General features: G+C 43.2%; 1 protein-coding gene across 1 annotated transcript in view; it reads left to right on the top strand.

Annotated features, from left to right (window-relative positions):
- The first annotated feature begins 1,086 nt into the window (after positions 1 to 1,086).
- POU2F3 (POU class 2 homeobox 3) overlaps positions 1,087 to 14,729 on the top strand; it is an 88,956-nt gene continuing 75,313 nt past the window's right edge. Inside the window, exons 1-2 of the mRNA XM_043991875.1 lie at positions 1,087 to 1,178; positions 12,562 to 12,630. Of these exons, the coding sequence (XP_043847810.1) occupies positions 1,097 to 1,178; positions 12,562 to 12,630 (151 nt within the window). The 5' untranslated portion in view covers positions 1,087 to 1,096. The remainder of the gene's footprint in view (positions 1,179 to 12,561; positions 12,631 to 14,729) is intronic.

Genomic DNA, 14,729 nt, shown 5'->3' with positions numbered 1-14,729 from the left:
AAATGATCAATTTGCATGGGCCACCTGCCAGGCCGAGGGACCTTGCCAGGGAGGGTGTGGCCCCAGTCAGTCGGCAGGCGGCTCCTTCTGCAGTGCCTCATGTTCACCTAGAGAAGAATCCTCAGCAGCTCTGGGCTGGTAGCAGCAGCAGTTGGTCGGCAGCGGATCGTAAGGGTTGCTGGGAGGATAAGGGGATCCTGGCTGCCCAAGGGGACCAGCTGGGGCGAACAAACAGGGCCTGGGTGGGTACTGGCTTTGACCCCATCTCAGGCAGGATGGTGAATTTGGAATCCATGCACACAGGTGAGGGGACTGAAAGAATGGGATCTGACAGGTGTCACCTTTTGTAGCTCCTTGTTGGTTCTGGGCAGCCCTCTAGGGCTGGGGGTGGGCATAAAGAAAGCTTTACTTGCCAAGGGTTTATCCTCCCACCAGTTGGGGTAATGGTGTCACCCAGCCTTTGGCTACTTAAATTGGGGAATGGAGTACACTGTAAAAGGACAGATACAGGGGAAGAGATAAGGGAGCCAAGAAAAAGAATGTGGAGGGAATGTTGCAGGAGGGAAGGGGGAAAACTGCCTGGACACTTGTATGGGCTGATTTAGGATGTGTGGGATAGCTGTAGGGAGAGATCTACCTGTGAGGTGTGTCTGTGCTCACACGATTCAGGGGGTTCAGAAGCTGGGAGCCAATGCACACAGACGAAATCCACCTACCCCCTCTGACTCATAAGGTCATGGGCCCATATGTCAGGGTGGGATTGAAGATATGTGCTCATTTCTGAGATGAGGGCATCTACTGGGACTATCTGCAAAAGGGCAGAGCATCTGCATGTGTGCATGCAAGGCATGTGCACTGGATTGCAGCCCCTTCCTATACATACATGTCAGAGGACTGTAATCCACATGTGTGTCCCGGGGCAAAGTCTTGAAGAGCTTGCCCATATGTCAGGTGGTGGGTTGCGGGGGTAGAAGATGCCTGCACATGTGTGTGAGGTGTGTCTGCATGTGTTGGGAGGTGTGTCCGCCCACGTGCTGTGGGGATCTTGGCTGGCTCGATAGGCTCAGTGCATGGCGGTGCCGAAGAGCCCGTGTGCATGTTCTGGGCTGGGTCTGTGTCCTCTGTGGGAGCTGATCGGAGCCACGGATTAGGGAACAGCATGCACATGGGTCTGTGGGGTAGGTACTTGTGTCCATTTGTCTGTCCTGGGGTGGCCTTCATATTCCCGGGGTCTCCTATGACTTGGGTAGGGGCAGAGGGTCAATGGGAACGCTTAGCCTGGAGTTAGTTTTTGCTGTGTAAACAGTGACTGGGATCTGGAGAGATCAAGCCCAAATCCAGTCACCTTGATCTCTTCCTCCCCTACGTAGGCTAGGCTAGTGGCAGGAAGAGAAAAGTGCCAAGGAGACAAGAGATCTTAATGTGAGTTGGCACAGAGCTAGATACCAACTCAAACAATTTTCCCCTTTGATTCTCCAGTGCCATTGACTTGGAAGTCGGGGGACTGGACTATATGATATTTTCAATTGCAGGGCTTGAAGAGCTAGCTTCTTGATGAATCTGTCCCTGCCCTAAAGGGTACAGAGGGACACTTATTCAATCCCAGCGTGGAAAATTAGAGTCGACAAAAGACATTTGCCCTTTTTCCACATGCCGCAGGAATAAGGAAGTTATTAAGGCATCTGGATTCCACAGCTCCCAATATTATTGGAGAGGTTCACCTGTAAAGCACCAAAGGAGAGACTCAGAACCCTCTGGGAGATATGGTCAGTGAGTTCCAGAAGCCAAGCTAGCCAAGACCACTAAGGAGTCCAACTCAACTCCCATGGACAAAAAACATAAGGAGTCCAACTCAACTCCCAAGGACAAAAACGTAATTCTAGCCCAGAAATCGCTTTCTCTTCCACAGAGCTGGCTTGTAGAAATTGAGCAAGAGCAAGGACCAGGACAGATGGTGGTTGGGGGTGGGGGTGGTTTCTAGACCCTAAAGAATAAACATGACCACCATCACAATATTATTCCTATTGGCACTTGCAGAGTTCTCCACATGATGTTTACAAACTACTTCCCTATATTTCATTTCATTTGTTTACAAAAATGTGGCCAGGGAATGTTTGGGGTTTGATTCCACTTAATTCGATGGGGTAAGCTTTAGGAAAGCAGGCAGATCTACCCCCCACCTCCCTTAAAATGAAGACCCCTCTGTTTGGAATGGAAGCTGGAATTCTCTTCAGGTATTGCTATCACAGTGTTAGATGGGGTAGGCTGTAGTCACCAGGGAAATCCCCGTAGTGATCTTCAGGGTGAGAATTAGAGACCTCCTAGGGTTTTCCTCATATAATTGATTACTAACTGTGGTAGTAGATAACAGCCTATATTTATATAGCTCTTTGACTCTTGAGTGGATATGTAGATGGAGGGAGAACCAAGATGCAGCAGAGGAGAATAGTCAAGAACTTGGAGCCAAGGCTGACACTGGGGGCATTTCATATCAGGGGTGGGAGGGCTGGGGTTGACCTTAGATCTAGGGAGATTGAAGGTTCCAGTGAGTACAAGCAACAGACAACATTGTATTCAGTGCATTCTAGAATTCCTGAGGAGAGCTCTCATCTCATTCTTCTTTCCACATGCATTAGTGTGCCATAGCTTCTCATAGCAAAGAGGATGGGGGTGGGGGGACAGGGAGTAGGGAGGAGAAGTAAAGGGAAGTGAGAAGTGGTGCAGATTGGTGCAGAATTCCTGGATAATTCTTGCTCTTATCAGTAATAGGCAACATAAGCATGAAATTTTCTCTGTGGGATCTCTGATTGTAGGACCTACCCCTCTGTGAGGTTGCCCTCTCTGTCTAGGCTCCTGTGTAGGGTTTCTTGATTCAGTTTCCTGCCTGAGGGGTTTCTCTCAATTGGAAGCCCTTCTGTGAGATCTCCTTCAGTATAGGCCCCCTTAATAGAGTTACTTTTTGCCTGAGCTCTCTGTGGGATTCCCTTTGGGTCAGGATCTTATATAGGGGCCTCTCACATTCTGGGGCTCTTACAAAGTCTTGAGTCTAGTAGACATTTCATAAATGTTTGTGGAATTGGTTGGATTTTGTTACATTTATCTAGGGACCTCTGTGGGGTTGCTGTCTGATGACTCTCTGTGGGATGCCCCTTGGTCTGAATTCCGCTGGAAAGTCTTTATTCATTTGGGACCCTTTGTTAGATCTCTCTTTGTATGAACAAACCCCCTTTTTTGGTTGGGGGAGGTTCACAATATGGGATTCTTTGTCATATCTTTCTATGGGAGGACTCCTCTGTGAAGTCCCCCTGATTATGGAGCCATCAGCAGGGTCTGCCTCGCTTTTGGCATCTCTTTTGTGAGGTCTCTATAACTTTAAAGTATTCTTGGTTGGGATGATCAATACAACCTATCCCACTCTCTAGTCAGTTGATGAGCTCCTGTGCCTTCTCAAGGTCTATAGTCAGGTTGAAGTTCTCCTTTGCTTTTCCAACAGTCTTATATCCTATCGTTCCTGGTAAATGTCCAGTAAGTCAAAAGAGCATTGATTAAGCCCTTCTTATGTGGCAGGTAAATGCTAATTTCCCTTTCTATTCCCTTGCTCCTGTGCCCACTGAAGATCCTCCTCTGTCAAAGCTTTAGCTAATTTTGGAAAGTCAGAATGTTTCGTTTGTTTGTTTTTCTGTCTTGGACATGATTTAGAGGGAATGGGTGGAAAGGTTTGAACCATCCCCCACTCAAAGAACTGTAACCCCTGAGTCAGCCCCTGCTATACCAGCATTCTCTCTTCTCATTTCTAGAAAGTCTCCCAGCTCTGTCTGATAGTCTAGTGTTAAAGCCATGATTCACTCCAGCCCGGCAGCCTTGGCTGGCCTACGGACTTTGTACTTTATAGAATATCTCTCACAAAAGGATCCCAAAAGTCTGAGCAGGCATGAGGTCACCTGCCCTGGGAGCATCCCTGGCAAAGGAAGGGGGGCTCTTCTCTCCAAGTCAGAGAAAAGCAGGCGCCAAACAACTAATCACAGAGAAGGTAGATAGAGAACAGAGAAGCCTGCAGTCTTAGAGCAGGAAGAATCCCAAAATTGATCTAGTCTAATCTTATTGCACAAATAAGAACATTGAGGCCCAGAGTAGAATGATTTGAGCAAAGGTATGTCACTATTAGTAGTAGAGTTGAGAGAACTCAAGTCTCTAGACTCTCTGTTCAATATTTCCTCCATCACTTTTAGAGAGCTTTTTCCAACTTCTGCTCCTCCTCTTCCCACTCTTGAGACTACAAATTATTCTGTTTCCATCAAAACTCAAACAAAAGAGGACAAGCAGTTGTCTCAGCAGAGAAGTGCCAGTTAGACCTCAAAAATGCCTTTCAGACTGAAAGGCAACACTGTCAAGGGGTATAGGATCCCTTCTAATAATAGCTCACATTCACATCCCCGTTCATGGCTTACAGAGTTCTTAAATTACTTACGCATAAGGAAACTAAGGCACAGAAAAGTTAAATGACTTGCTTAGGGTCACACAGGTAGCAGGGAAACCAGGACAAAACCTCAGGTCTCCAAACACCCAAGTTAGTTGCTCTTTTTATTGCCCAGCTCTCATCCTGGGACGGTTTACTGCCTAGCTCTCCTCCTGGGAGGGTTTGGAAAATGGTCTCAGAGGAAGGCAAGTGGATGATAGAAGAGCAAAGCGTTGAAGGTCCCTTCCTAAGGGGTTTGACTCTGTTTCTAGAAGTGCCCCTCACCTATTCTCTTCAATTAGGGAGGATCCTGGAGGGAGTTAGCTTTTCTCAGGGAGTTGAGGCAAGGGGATTTCCTTCTGAGGGAAGGGCTGGTGAGGGAAGAAGTCTTGAGATCCTCTGGCCATTGATAGATTCACAAGATTTAGTGCTAGGAAGGACCTTAGAGATCATCCCAATCCAACCCCTCATTTTTTTTAAAGAAGAAGCAAATGATTTAATATAATTTCTTTACCCCTAATATTTTAAGAATAATGTCTTATCTCCTAATGCTCTCCATTATTTTTTTCTTGTCCCTAAATCCTTTTGCAGCAGGGGGAGGCAGTTGAGGTTAAGTGGCTTGCCCAGGGTCACACAGCTAGTAAGTGTCAAATGTCTGAGACCGGATTTGAATTCAGGTCCTCCTGAATCCAGGGTTGGTGCTTTTTCCATTGTACCACCTAGGTGCCGCCTTGTCCCTAAAGCACGATTAAAAATACTGTATTCTAAATTTTTAGTTGAAGAATTATATATCTTATTTTGAGTCTTCAGTTTAAATCTACATGAAGGCCAAAGAGTAGTTCACAGCACAATTTCTAAAGCTTACCACATCAAAACAATGAAGATACATATGATACATATACATATACACATACACATATAAAATTTCAGCAAGAAGAAGACAAATTAGTAACACCTACCCAATGTAAATCCTTTTGAAATAAAATTGGATTGCAGAACAAAGAACCCATTCCCCCAGTCCAGCCATAGTGGATATATCATTGTGCTCAACTGACCGGTCTCCATTTTGATTTATGACTGTAATGGCTTCTATCCCTTCCCTCTCCCTTAAAAAATTATTATTTACTCTTAACATTTTTTTCTTTTTAAATTTCAAGTTCTGAATTTTCTCCCTCCTGCCCCCTTCCTACCCATTGAAAAGACAAGCAAAATGATATCAATTATACATATGAAATCATGCAAACATTTCCATATCAGTCATTGCTCTCTCCCCAAAAAGAAGCAACAAAAAATAAAGCTAGAAAATTATACTTCAGTTTGCACTTAGAATTCATCACTTCTCTCTCTCTCTCTCTCTCTCTCTCTCTCTCTCTCTCTCTCTCTCTCTCTCTCTTTCTCTCTCTCTCTCTCTCATCCTTAGAATTGTCTTGGATCACTGTATTGATCAGAGTAGCCAAGTCTTTCACAGTTGATCATCATTTTAACATTGCTTTTACTGTACACAATGATCTCCTGGTTCTTCTCAATTCACTTTACATCAGTTCATATAGGTCTTCCCATGTTTTTTCTGAAACAATCCTGCTCATAATTTCTTATAACACAATAGTATTCTATTACAATCATATACCACAACTTATTCAGCCATTCCCCAATTGATGAGCATCCCCTTAATTTCCAAATCTTTACCACTCCAAAAAAAGCTGCTATACATATTTTTGTACATATAATTCCTTTTTCTTTTTCTTTGATCTCTTTGGGGCACAGACGTAGTAGTGGTATTGCTGGGTCAGAGGATATGCACAGTTTTATTACCCTTTGGCATAGTTCCAAATTATTCTCCAGAATGATTGGACTATTTCATAACTCTACCAACAGTTCATTAGTATACTTATTTTCCCTCATCCCCTTTAGCATTTATCATTTCTGATAGATATGAGGGGGTACCTCAAAGGTGTTTTAATTTGTATTTCTCTAATCAATAGTGATTTAGAGCATTTTTTCATATGACTATAAATAGCTTTGATTTCTTCTTCTGAAAGCTGCCTGTTCATATTGGGAAATGGCTCTAAATTTTATAAATTTGACTTGGTTCCCTGCCTATTTGAGAAATGAGGCCTTTATCAGAAAAACTTGCTGTAAAATTTTTTGCTATTTATTCACGTCTATGGTGACTTTTAACAAAATATAGTTTCCCTGATTAAATCTTTTAATTAGGTTTATTTTTGCTTTTGCTTTGTCTGAGATCATTATTACTACCTCTGCCTTTTTTCTTCAACTGAAGCATAATACATTCTGCTCCAACCCTTTATTTTAACTCTCTGTGTGTCTTTCCATTTCAAGTGTCTCTTCTAGCCAACATATTGTTGGATTCTAGTTTCTAATCCATTCTGCTATCCACTTCCATTTTATGGGTGAATTGTTGACTCTCTTTTAATAATGTTCTTGCATCACTCTCATTTCTTTTCCAAAATTTCCCTCTATTGTTCTTATAACTTTCTTCCAGTAATTCTTGTTGGACTTGGGTCCAATCAGCATTTTTCTTTGAGGCTTTGGTTGTGGCTGGTTTTATGTTGTGTTCTTCTGAGTTTGTCTTGATCTTCCCTGCTAGCATAGTAGCTTTTTATGGTCAAGTTCTTTTTTTGCTGTTTGCTCATTTTCAAGTCTATTTCTTGACTTTGAACTTTGGAGTGTGGAGGCACTCTACCAAACGTTAGGCTTTTTCATGCTACTAGTGTCAGAGTTAGTTTGGGGGTCTGAAAATTTTCAATGCTTCCATGATCTGGAGAGAGTTATGACCATTCCTCTCTCGGTCTAAACCCAAGAAGGGCTTCTGCTCCCCTGTAGACACAAGCACTAGTGTTCATCTTGGCCCCAAAACTGGGAACAGGTTCCTACTCTCCTACAATAATAATTGCCAGTGTTCCTCTCTACCCTGGAACCACAATCCAGAACTGCTTATGGGCAAAATGCTAATTAACACCCAGTGCCAAGAAAGGATTGCCTGTAATCTCTTTCTGACCAATTGTCTGACCCCCTTACCATCTTTGGGCTAACACCTCCTAAAGCTGCTGCTACCATGTGCATGTGCTCTAGCCAGGCTTCCCCCACCACACCCCCCATTGTCACAGACCTCTCCTGTCAACCTCCTAAGTTGTCTTAGACTGGAAAAATGTCTTATGTCCACCTTTTGTTGGCTCTGACACTCCAAAATTTGATTTGAGGCACTATTTTAGAGTTGTTTGGAGGGAAATGTTGGGAGAGTTCAGCTGGATTGCTGTCTGTACTCCACCCAATTCCTTCCCCTCCCAACCCCTCATTTTTTTTCAGATAAAGATACAGAGGCTTTGTTAATGACTGTAATATGAAACAGAGCTTGGATTTGAGATCAGGCCCCCTGATCCACTGTTCTTTTTACTACTTCCAGTAATCCCTGAAAGTAAAGGGGCTTGACAAGCTATCCTGGAGACACAGGCTATATAGTCTGCAGGAGTAGGAGCAGTTCAGACCTCAGGTAGCACCTGCCACTTAGAAAAGGGCTAGAAAATGAGCCTTCCATAAGATACTGAGGGGACGGTGGGGCAGGTACTCATTAGGTTTGTGTGTTGGTGAGAGAATGCATATGTATTCTCAGAAACATATAGGAAGAGAGAACTCTTCCTGAGGGCTTTAAATGAGGCTAATGTGGCTATCTGCTCTCAGGACAGCTCGTATGTGACTAACCTCCAGTATGTCCCCAGGATGACTAAAATGGTAGCTGGGGGGGGGTGTTGTGTCAAGAAGCTAACTCCACCCTCTCCCCCTTGTCATCTCTCCCTAACCATGACTAAGGAAAGGAGTGACTGGGGACACCCACTCAATGGATGACTGTGCTAAGAGAAGAGTTAGGGAATAGGGCACCTGAACCTTTCTTAAATTCATGCCTGGCAAATTCTGCCCTGCATGCAAAGGGTTAAGAATTGTAGCATGGCTCCTTCACAGACTGAGACTCCACAAGTTGTTTCCTTAACTAACATTGGCCCATTACCCAGTAGGGACTGGCTCTACAGTTATTTCACACCTATCATTGATCCTATGCCTATAAAATCCCATTTCCTTGTCATGGTTAAGTGTGCCTGATACCACATCAAAAAGTGTTCTTAGCCATAGCCAAGCTAGAACTAAATATTAAGCCAATCCAAAAAACGAGTGTGATGTTGCTGCTATTGTAGTCCTAATTTCTTGATGAAACAGAGGATGTGTATTTTTTTTTTTTTGCAGGGCAATGGGGGTTAAGTGACTTGCCCAAGGTCACACAGCTAGTAAGTGTCTGAGGCCGGATTTGAACTCAGGTACTCCTGAATCCAGGGCCGGTGCTTTATCCACTGTGCTACCTAGCTGCCCCCGGATGTGTATTAAAAAAGAAAGGGGGGGGGGGATCCTGTTTCTACAATGTTTGAAAGTTCTTAAAGTACTTTCCTAAGGAGGTGGATAGTACTTTCCTAGAAGACAATGTGGCATAGTGGGAAGGGTTGGATTTGGAATGAAAAGACCTAGATTCTGATCCTGGTTCCTATGCTATGTAACCTGGAGCAAGTCATTCTCTTTCTCAGTTTCCTCACCTATAAAATGAAACAGTTAGAACAGATCTTAAAGGTCACTCACAATGATGGCATGACATATGATTCTTCCCAATTATTCACATAATGACACTGAGCTTCAGAGAGATTTTTTCAAAATCACCTGACTTGTGAAGTATCAGAAATAGAATTTAATTTTTTAATTTATATTTTTTCGTTACATTTTAAATTCCAAACTGTCTGTCTCCCTCCCTCCCCTGCACTAGAGAAGGTCACCATTTGACACAGAGAGAGATAGATGATAGATAGATAGATAGACAGACAGATAATCATATATACATATATATGTATATATGTGTGTATACACATACATACATACATACATACATACATACATACATATACATACATATATATATATATATCACCACAGGGGCAGCTAGGTGGTGCAGTGGATAGAGCACTGGCCCTGGATTCAGGAGGACCTGAGTTCAAATCCAGTCTCAGACACTTAACATTTACGAGCTGTGTGACCCTGGGCAAGTCACTTAACCCCAATTGCCCAGCAAAAAAACAAAACAAAACAAAACAAAACAAAACCCACAGTTCTTTCTCTGGAGGTGAATAGTATCTTCCTTCATATGTCCTTTGTAGTTCATTTTAGTATTTATAATACTTAGAATAACTTAGTTGTTCATAGTTATTCTTTGAACAATATTGCTGATATTGTATACACCATTCTTGTGGTTCTGCTTATTTCACTCTTCATCATTTCATTAAAGTCTTTCCATGTTTTTCTAAAATCAACCTGCTCATCATTTCTTACAGCACACTATTATTCCATCACATAGAACCAGGATTTGAATACAAATCTCTTGACTCCAAATTGAATAGAGTTTGAAGAAATGTGCCTAGGTGAAGGCATAGAATCACAAGCACAAGATTGCATTATACTCTTCTTCTTTTTTTTTTTTCAGGCAATGAGGGTTAAGTGACTTGCCCAGGGTCACACAGCTAGTAAGTGTCAAGTGTCTGAGGCTGGATTTGAACTCAGGTCCTCCTGAATCCAGGGCCGGTGCTCTATCCACTGCGCCACCTAGCTGCCTTCATTATACTCTTCTTAAGCTAGGAGTTTGAAATAAATTCATGAAAAGAAATAGTTCACAGTGCTTTTCACCTGAAAGGCTCTGTTTGGGGATGTCCTATTTCCTTTAAAGAAAATTATGATGCAGCCAACCAGAACCAAAGACCACTGGATAAATATAAGAAGGCAGTGGGGGTAATCATTGGGGCTGAAGAGACCGCAAGTTCAAATGTCCCCATGGAAGGAGATCGCCCCCTTCCTATTCCTTCATCTCTGCTGCTTGGGGTTTCTGATAGGGAAGCTTCAGCTAAAGGGGCAGGAGTTGGGGAATATATCAAATCTTCAAGTTCAGGTCAAGGGCTGAAAGAAATAGAAGCTAATTTCATTGTCTGAGAAGGTCTTGGCCCCATGCAGGAGAGGAACAATAGGAAGAGATATCTCTCCAAAGGGTACAGAGAAATAAAACTTCCTGTTCTTCATGTTCACTTACAATAGAAAGAACTTCTTGAATACAGAACTTTAAAAGGGGGAAGGGAACAGGAGAATGTATATTTATTAATAATGCTCCAAAGTACTTTCCTCAAAGCAACCCTATGAAGTGAAGAGTACAAACATTATCAATTCCCATTTTACAGTTGAGGAAACTGAGGCATAGAGAGGTCAAGTGATTTTGACTTGCCTGAGGTTGTTCATTGTCAGAGCCAGGTCTCATGACTATAAGAGCTCTTTCCACTAGTCCATGCTGCTTCTTATGTTGGAGTCTTCTCTGCCTTGTTTTGCTACGCATGCAGGAGAGAATTTTGTTGTGGTCTTGCTCAGAGTTAGGGTTATGGCAGTATAAATTCCATACCTGGGTTTCTATGATCCATTGACTCTAAAAGCTCTCAAGCTACCACTATGACATCTAAGGGTCCCTTACCCCACTTAGCCACTTCATTTCCTACCTGGGAGTTCCTAGAGAGGTTTAGTTCTGTAGGGATTCCTCTTACCCTAGTAGCTGGTCAATGTTTACACTGGCTCCCACCTCTTGCACCTCAGAGATGGTGCATTCCAATGGCTGACATGACTAAGCACTGTCTTCCCCCCATAAAGCCAGGTAGGCTACATTTTCTCCATGTTCTTTCGGATGCCTTTGTCCCATATTTCTCCCTCTGTCCCAACACTCACCAGATCACAGACATCCAGACTGCTAACTGCCTGATTACAAGATGCAAATAAGGCCTGTCTGCTCAACTAGGATTGGCTGCCTGGTATATGCAAATCAGCTCACCCAGAGTTTACCTGGTTGGAAAGAGTTAAAATGCTGCCCCTGAGAAAAGGGTGGGGGTAAGGGAGGGGGGGGGTCAGCATAATTTGAATAAAATATTCTTCTGTCTTTAACTAATTCAATATTTGGGTGGCTTAATAAGGAGAGGAGCCAGGAGACACAGTGAGTTAGTTCAAAGTTGTTTCTCCCCATCACTCTGCTGACCCTTGGAGGAGACTTCAGGTCTCATAGGTGGTGGTAGCTGTCAGTTATGGGTAAATGTTTAATTTATTAGAGGGAGGGAGGAGGAAGGGAGGGAGGGAGGGAGAGAGAGAGGGAAAGAATGAGAGAGAGAGAGAGAGAGAGAGAGAGAGAGAGAGAGAGAGAGAGAGAGAGAGAGAGAGAGAGAGAATATGAGAGAATGAATGGAAGGAGTGAGAGGAGAGCTGGCAAGGCATTTCATGGCTGTTCTTTGGGAATTCAGATAGGGCTGGGGGCCTCACACCTCTAACACACACACATACACACCGAAGGGGGCAGGACAATAAGAGGCCAGAATGCTCCTAGGGGACAGAAATCCCCTGGGAGAGGGCCAAGGTGGGATTTGGGGGCTTAGCATATTAGTCACCCTCTTCTGACAAAGGAGGAATTGGCATGGGCAGATGGGCAGAGAGGTGAGATGATAGGGCACTTGGGATTGTGCTATAAGACATCACTTTCCAGCCTGGGGTTGTGCAGCTGGGGTTTGAAAGACTAGGAATGTTTTCTACCCCTTTTTCAAAAACAAAATCAATCCTCACCCCCCCCCCAATCCCAGAAGAGGATAGGATGAATCAGATTTTGAAGAAAGAGGGCATCTTTCCCCTTTCGTGCCCTCTCTCCTTTTAAAATATTTACCAACTGAGCCCTGGTGATAAAGAGTTATAGAAAATGAATGTTACAAAAGGTGAGAGACCCAAAAGCAGCTCTGCAGAAAGGGGAAAAGAAAGAAGAGAGAGAGAGAAAGAGAGGAGGAAAGAACACAGCTCACCCACTGTGGAGGGGAGCTGTACCCCAAGCTTATGAATATTCTAATGGTTGTATATGCAGGAATAGGACATTTGAAAGTCTGATGGTTGTTGTAATTACACATTCATTTTTGCTGTTTAGTTAAAGCCATACATGTCATTGCATGACAAGTTGTGACCTGTCATTAAAATCAGCTGTGTTTTCTTTGCAGATATCAAGATGAATGGGGATGTGGCAGATTCCACGGACACTCGCAATACCCTTAGCCAGGTGGAGACAGGTAAGGGGATCCTCAGTCTCCTGTACCAATATCCCTAAGCAGCCTGGGTGGAGGAGAAGGGACAATGAGGCCTGGGGAAGAACAGAGTAGCTGGAAGTAACAGAAAACATACAATGTGTGCATTTTATCCCCTTTTCTTACTTGCTCTTTTCCACCAGTCAGACAGACTTACTACATCCTGGAAAGAGAGAGAGACAGAGAGACAGAGACAGAGACAGAGAGACAGAGAAAGAGACAGACAGAGACAGAGAGAAACAGAGAGAGACAGAGAGACAGAGAGAGAGATCTGTGCTAGAACATTAAAGTCTCTCAGTGATTCTTCACTGGTCTGAATGGGAAGGCAGTCACTTGGGAGTTAGGGAATGTTTGTTAGTCTTACAAAGAGGCCAAAACCTGGGGAAAAAACAGTGAAAGATGATGTTCACACTCAGTTGCTGCCTCTGACATCACTAACCTAACTCCGGGCTGCCTGCAATTAGCCAAAGAAGGAAAAACTAGATTTAGCAGAATTGGGATAGCCTGATGGTCCAACTCAAGGGAAGAGCAAAAGAGAGATTGTCATTGGTCTTTGTTTCTACCTGGAGTGAGCCAAATGTGTTCAGAGTGACACACAGGAGATAGAGGAGAGTCAGCTCAGCAGTGATAGTGTTAAACAAGATCAAGACATCCAAAAGGTTCCTAAGAAATGAGCATACATTTTCCTAGCTTCTTAGCTTTTTACTCCTGGTAGAAATTTTATTTGCAAAACTCCTACAGAATTTTTGTTTAAGTCTAAAGGAGGTAGAACTTAAACTCCTTAAGGGTGAGGGGAAGACTGCTTGTTTTGTTTTGTTTTTCTTTTCTTTTTTGTCTTTGCTTCCCGGAGCCTAGCACAGTGCCTTGCAGGTGGTAAGTGCTTAATAAATGTTTATTAAAATGGATTGAAATGGTGGGTGTAAAGTAATGGGACTATTAGAGCATCTCAAAGACACTACAATTAGTCTTTCATCTGGATCATTAGGGCCCAGAGAAATAAGAAGCCAAAAAGGTTTATTAAATCCCCTGGGTGTCCCTAGGCCTAAGATCTTTTCTCATTTTCTCCCCAAGGTACTCCCCTCCCTTTTTTTCTGAGCATAAAGTTTCATTCTGAGAGCTCATCTCTCAGGATCAGGAGACAGAGATGCATCTAGAAGGAAAATGAACTTTCCTTATCCCCATCTGAATGGTCTCATGTTCTGATTTTTTTTTTAAGTGGGGGTGGGGAAAGGAGAGGAGGATTGAAGTATAGACTCCTGCAGTCTTTTTGATTTATCTTTATGTACTTGGGCAAGGTGTGGACCCTTGTTGTAGTAGGGCAGTTTTTTTTTCTAATAGATTTGCAGTCTTGGATCTGTTGATTGCCCTTGCACCCTTTCCAAAGCCATTCTTTCTTCCAAGAAAGTATCTACTCTGGCTCCTGCTTGAGGAGAGAATTCAAAGACAGCTTTAGAATCTGTGGGAGTTTAGTGAAGGAATAAAGGGGTACATGTCCCATTCTCTGATGCAATCCCATCAGAAAATGTCATGTGTAACCTGCAGTGGTTGGCCATTAGGGACTTAGCTTTGGAGTTTCAAAAGCTAAGCAGGGCTCCTCTTCTATTAGCTACAGAGCAGTTCTCTTCTTCATTCTCCCATGTCCTCTTTAAGGGGTCAGCATTCTCTTGTAAGAGATTAAACTAGAAGGCCTTAGAGGTCCCTTGGAACTCTCAAAATTCCATGATTCTGAGATTCTCCTTTCCTGTTAGGAGGATGTTATCATTTGTACTGTCCAGGAAACCAATGGGTAATAATGAAAGTAAAATTGATAGGGAGGGCCCTCTAGAACGCAGGATTTTTCTCTCTAGGGCAGAGCTGAACCAAAATGAGGTGATCATCCAATTAACTGCATGTTTTTGAGGGCTGAGGAAAGAGGTAGCTAATTAAAGTAACCAAACTTCCTGGAAAGTCATTCTGACTTTTTTTTTTTTAAACAGAGGAAGGCTTATTATGAGTCACAATGGTTACTGATTTGGTTTAAAGGCTTCCTTTGGGTTTTTAAAAGACAGGATCACCTTCCCAGCAATTCATGAATTAAGGGGTGG

The sequence above is a fragment of the Dromiciops gliroides genome, chromosome 3, assembly GCF_019393635.1.
Source record: "Dromiciops gliroides isolate mDroGli1 chromosome 3, mDroGli1.pri, whole genome shotgun sequence".
Classification (NCBI taxonomy): Eukaryota; Metazoa; Chordata; class Mammalia; order Microbiotheria; family Microbiotheriidae; genus Dromiciops; species Dromiciops gliroides.
The sequence above is the reverse complement of the archived record's forward strand: the minus strand, read 5'-3'. Positions and strand labels throughout refer to the sequence as shown.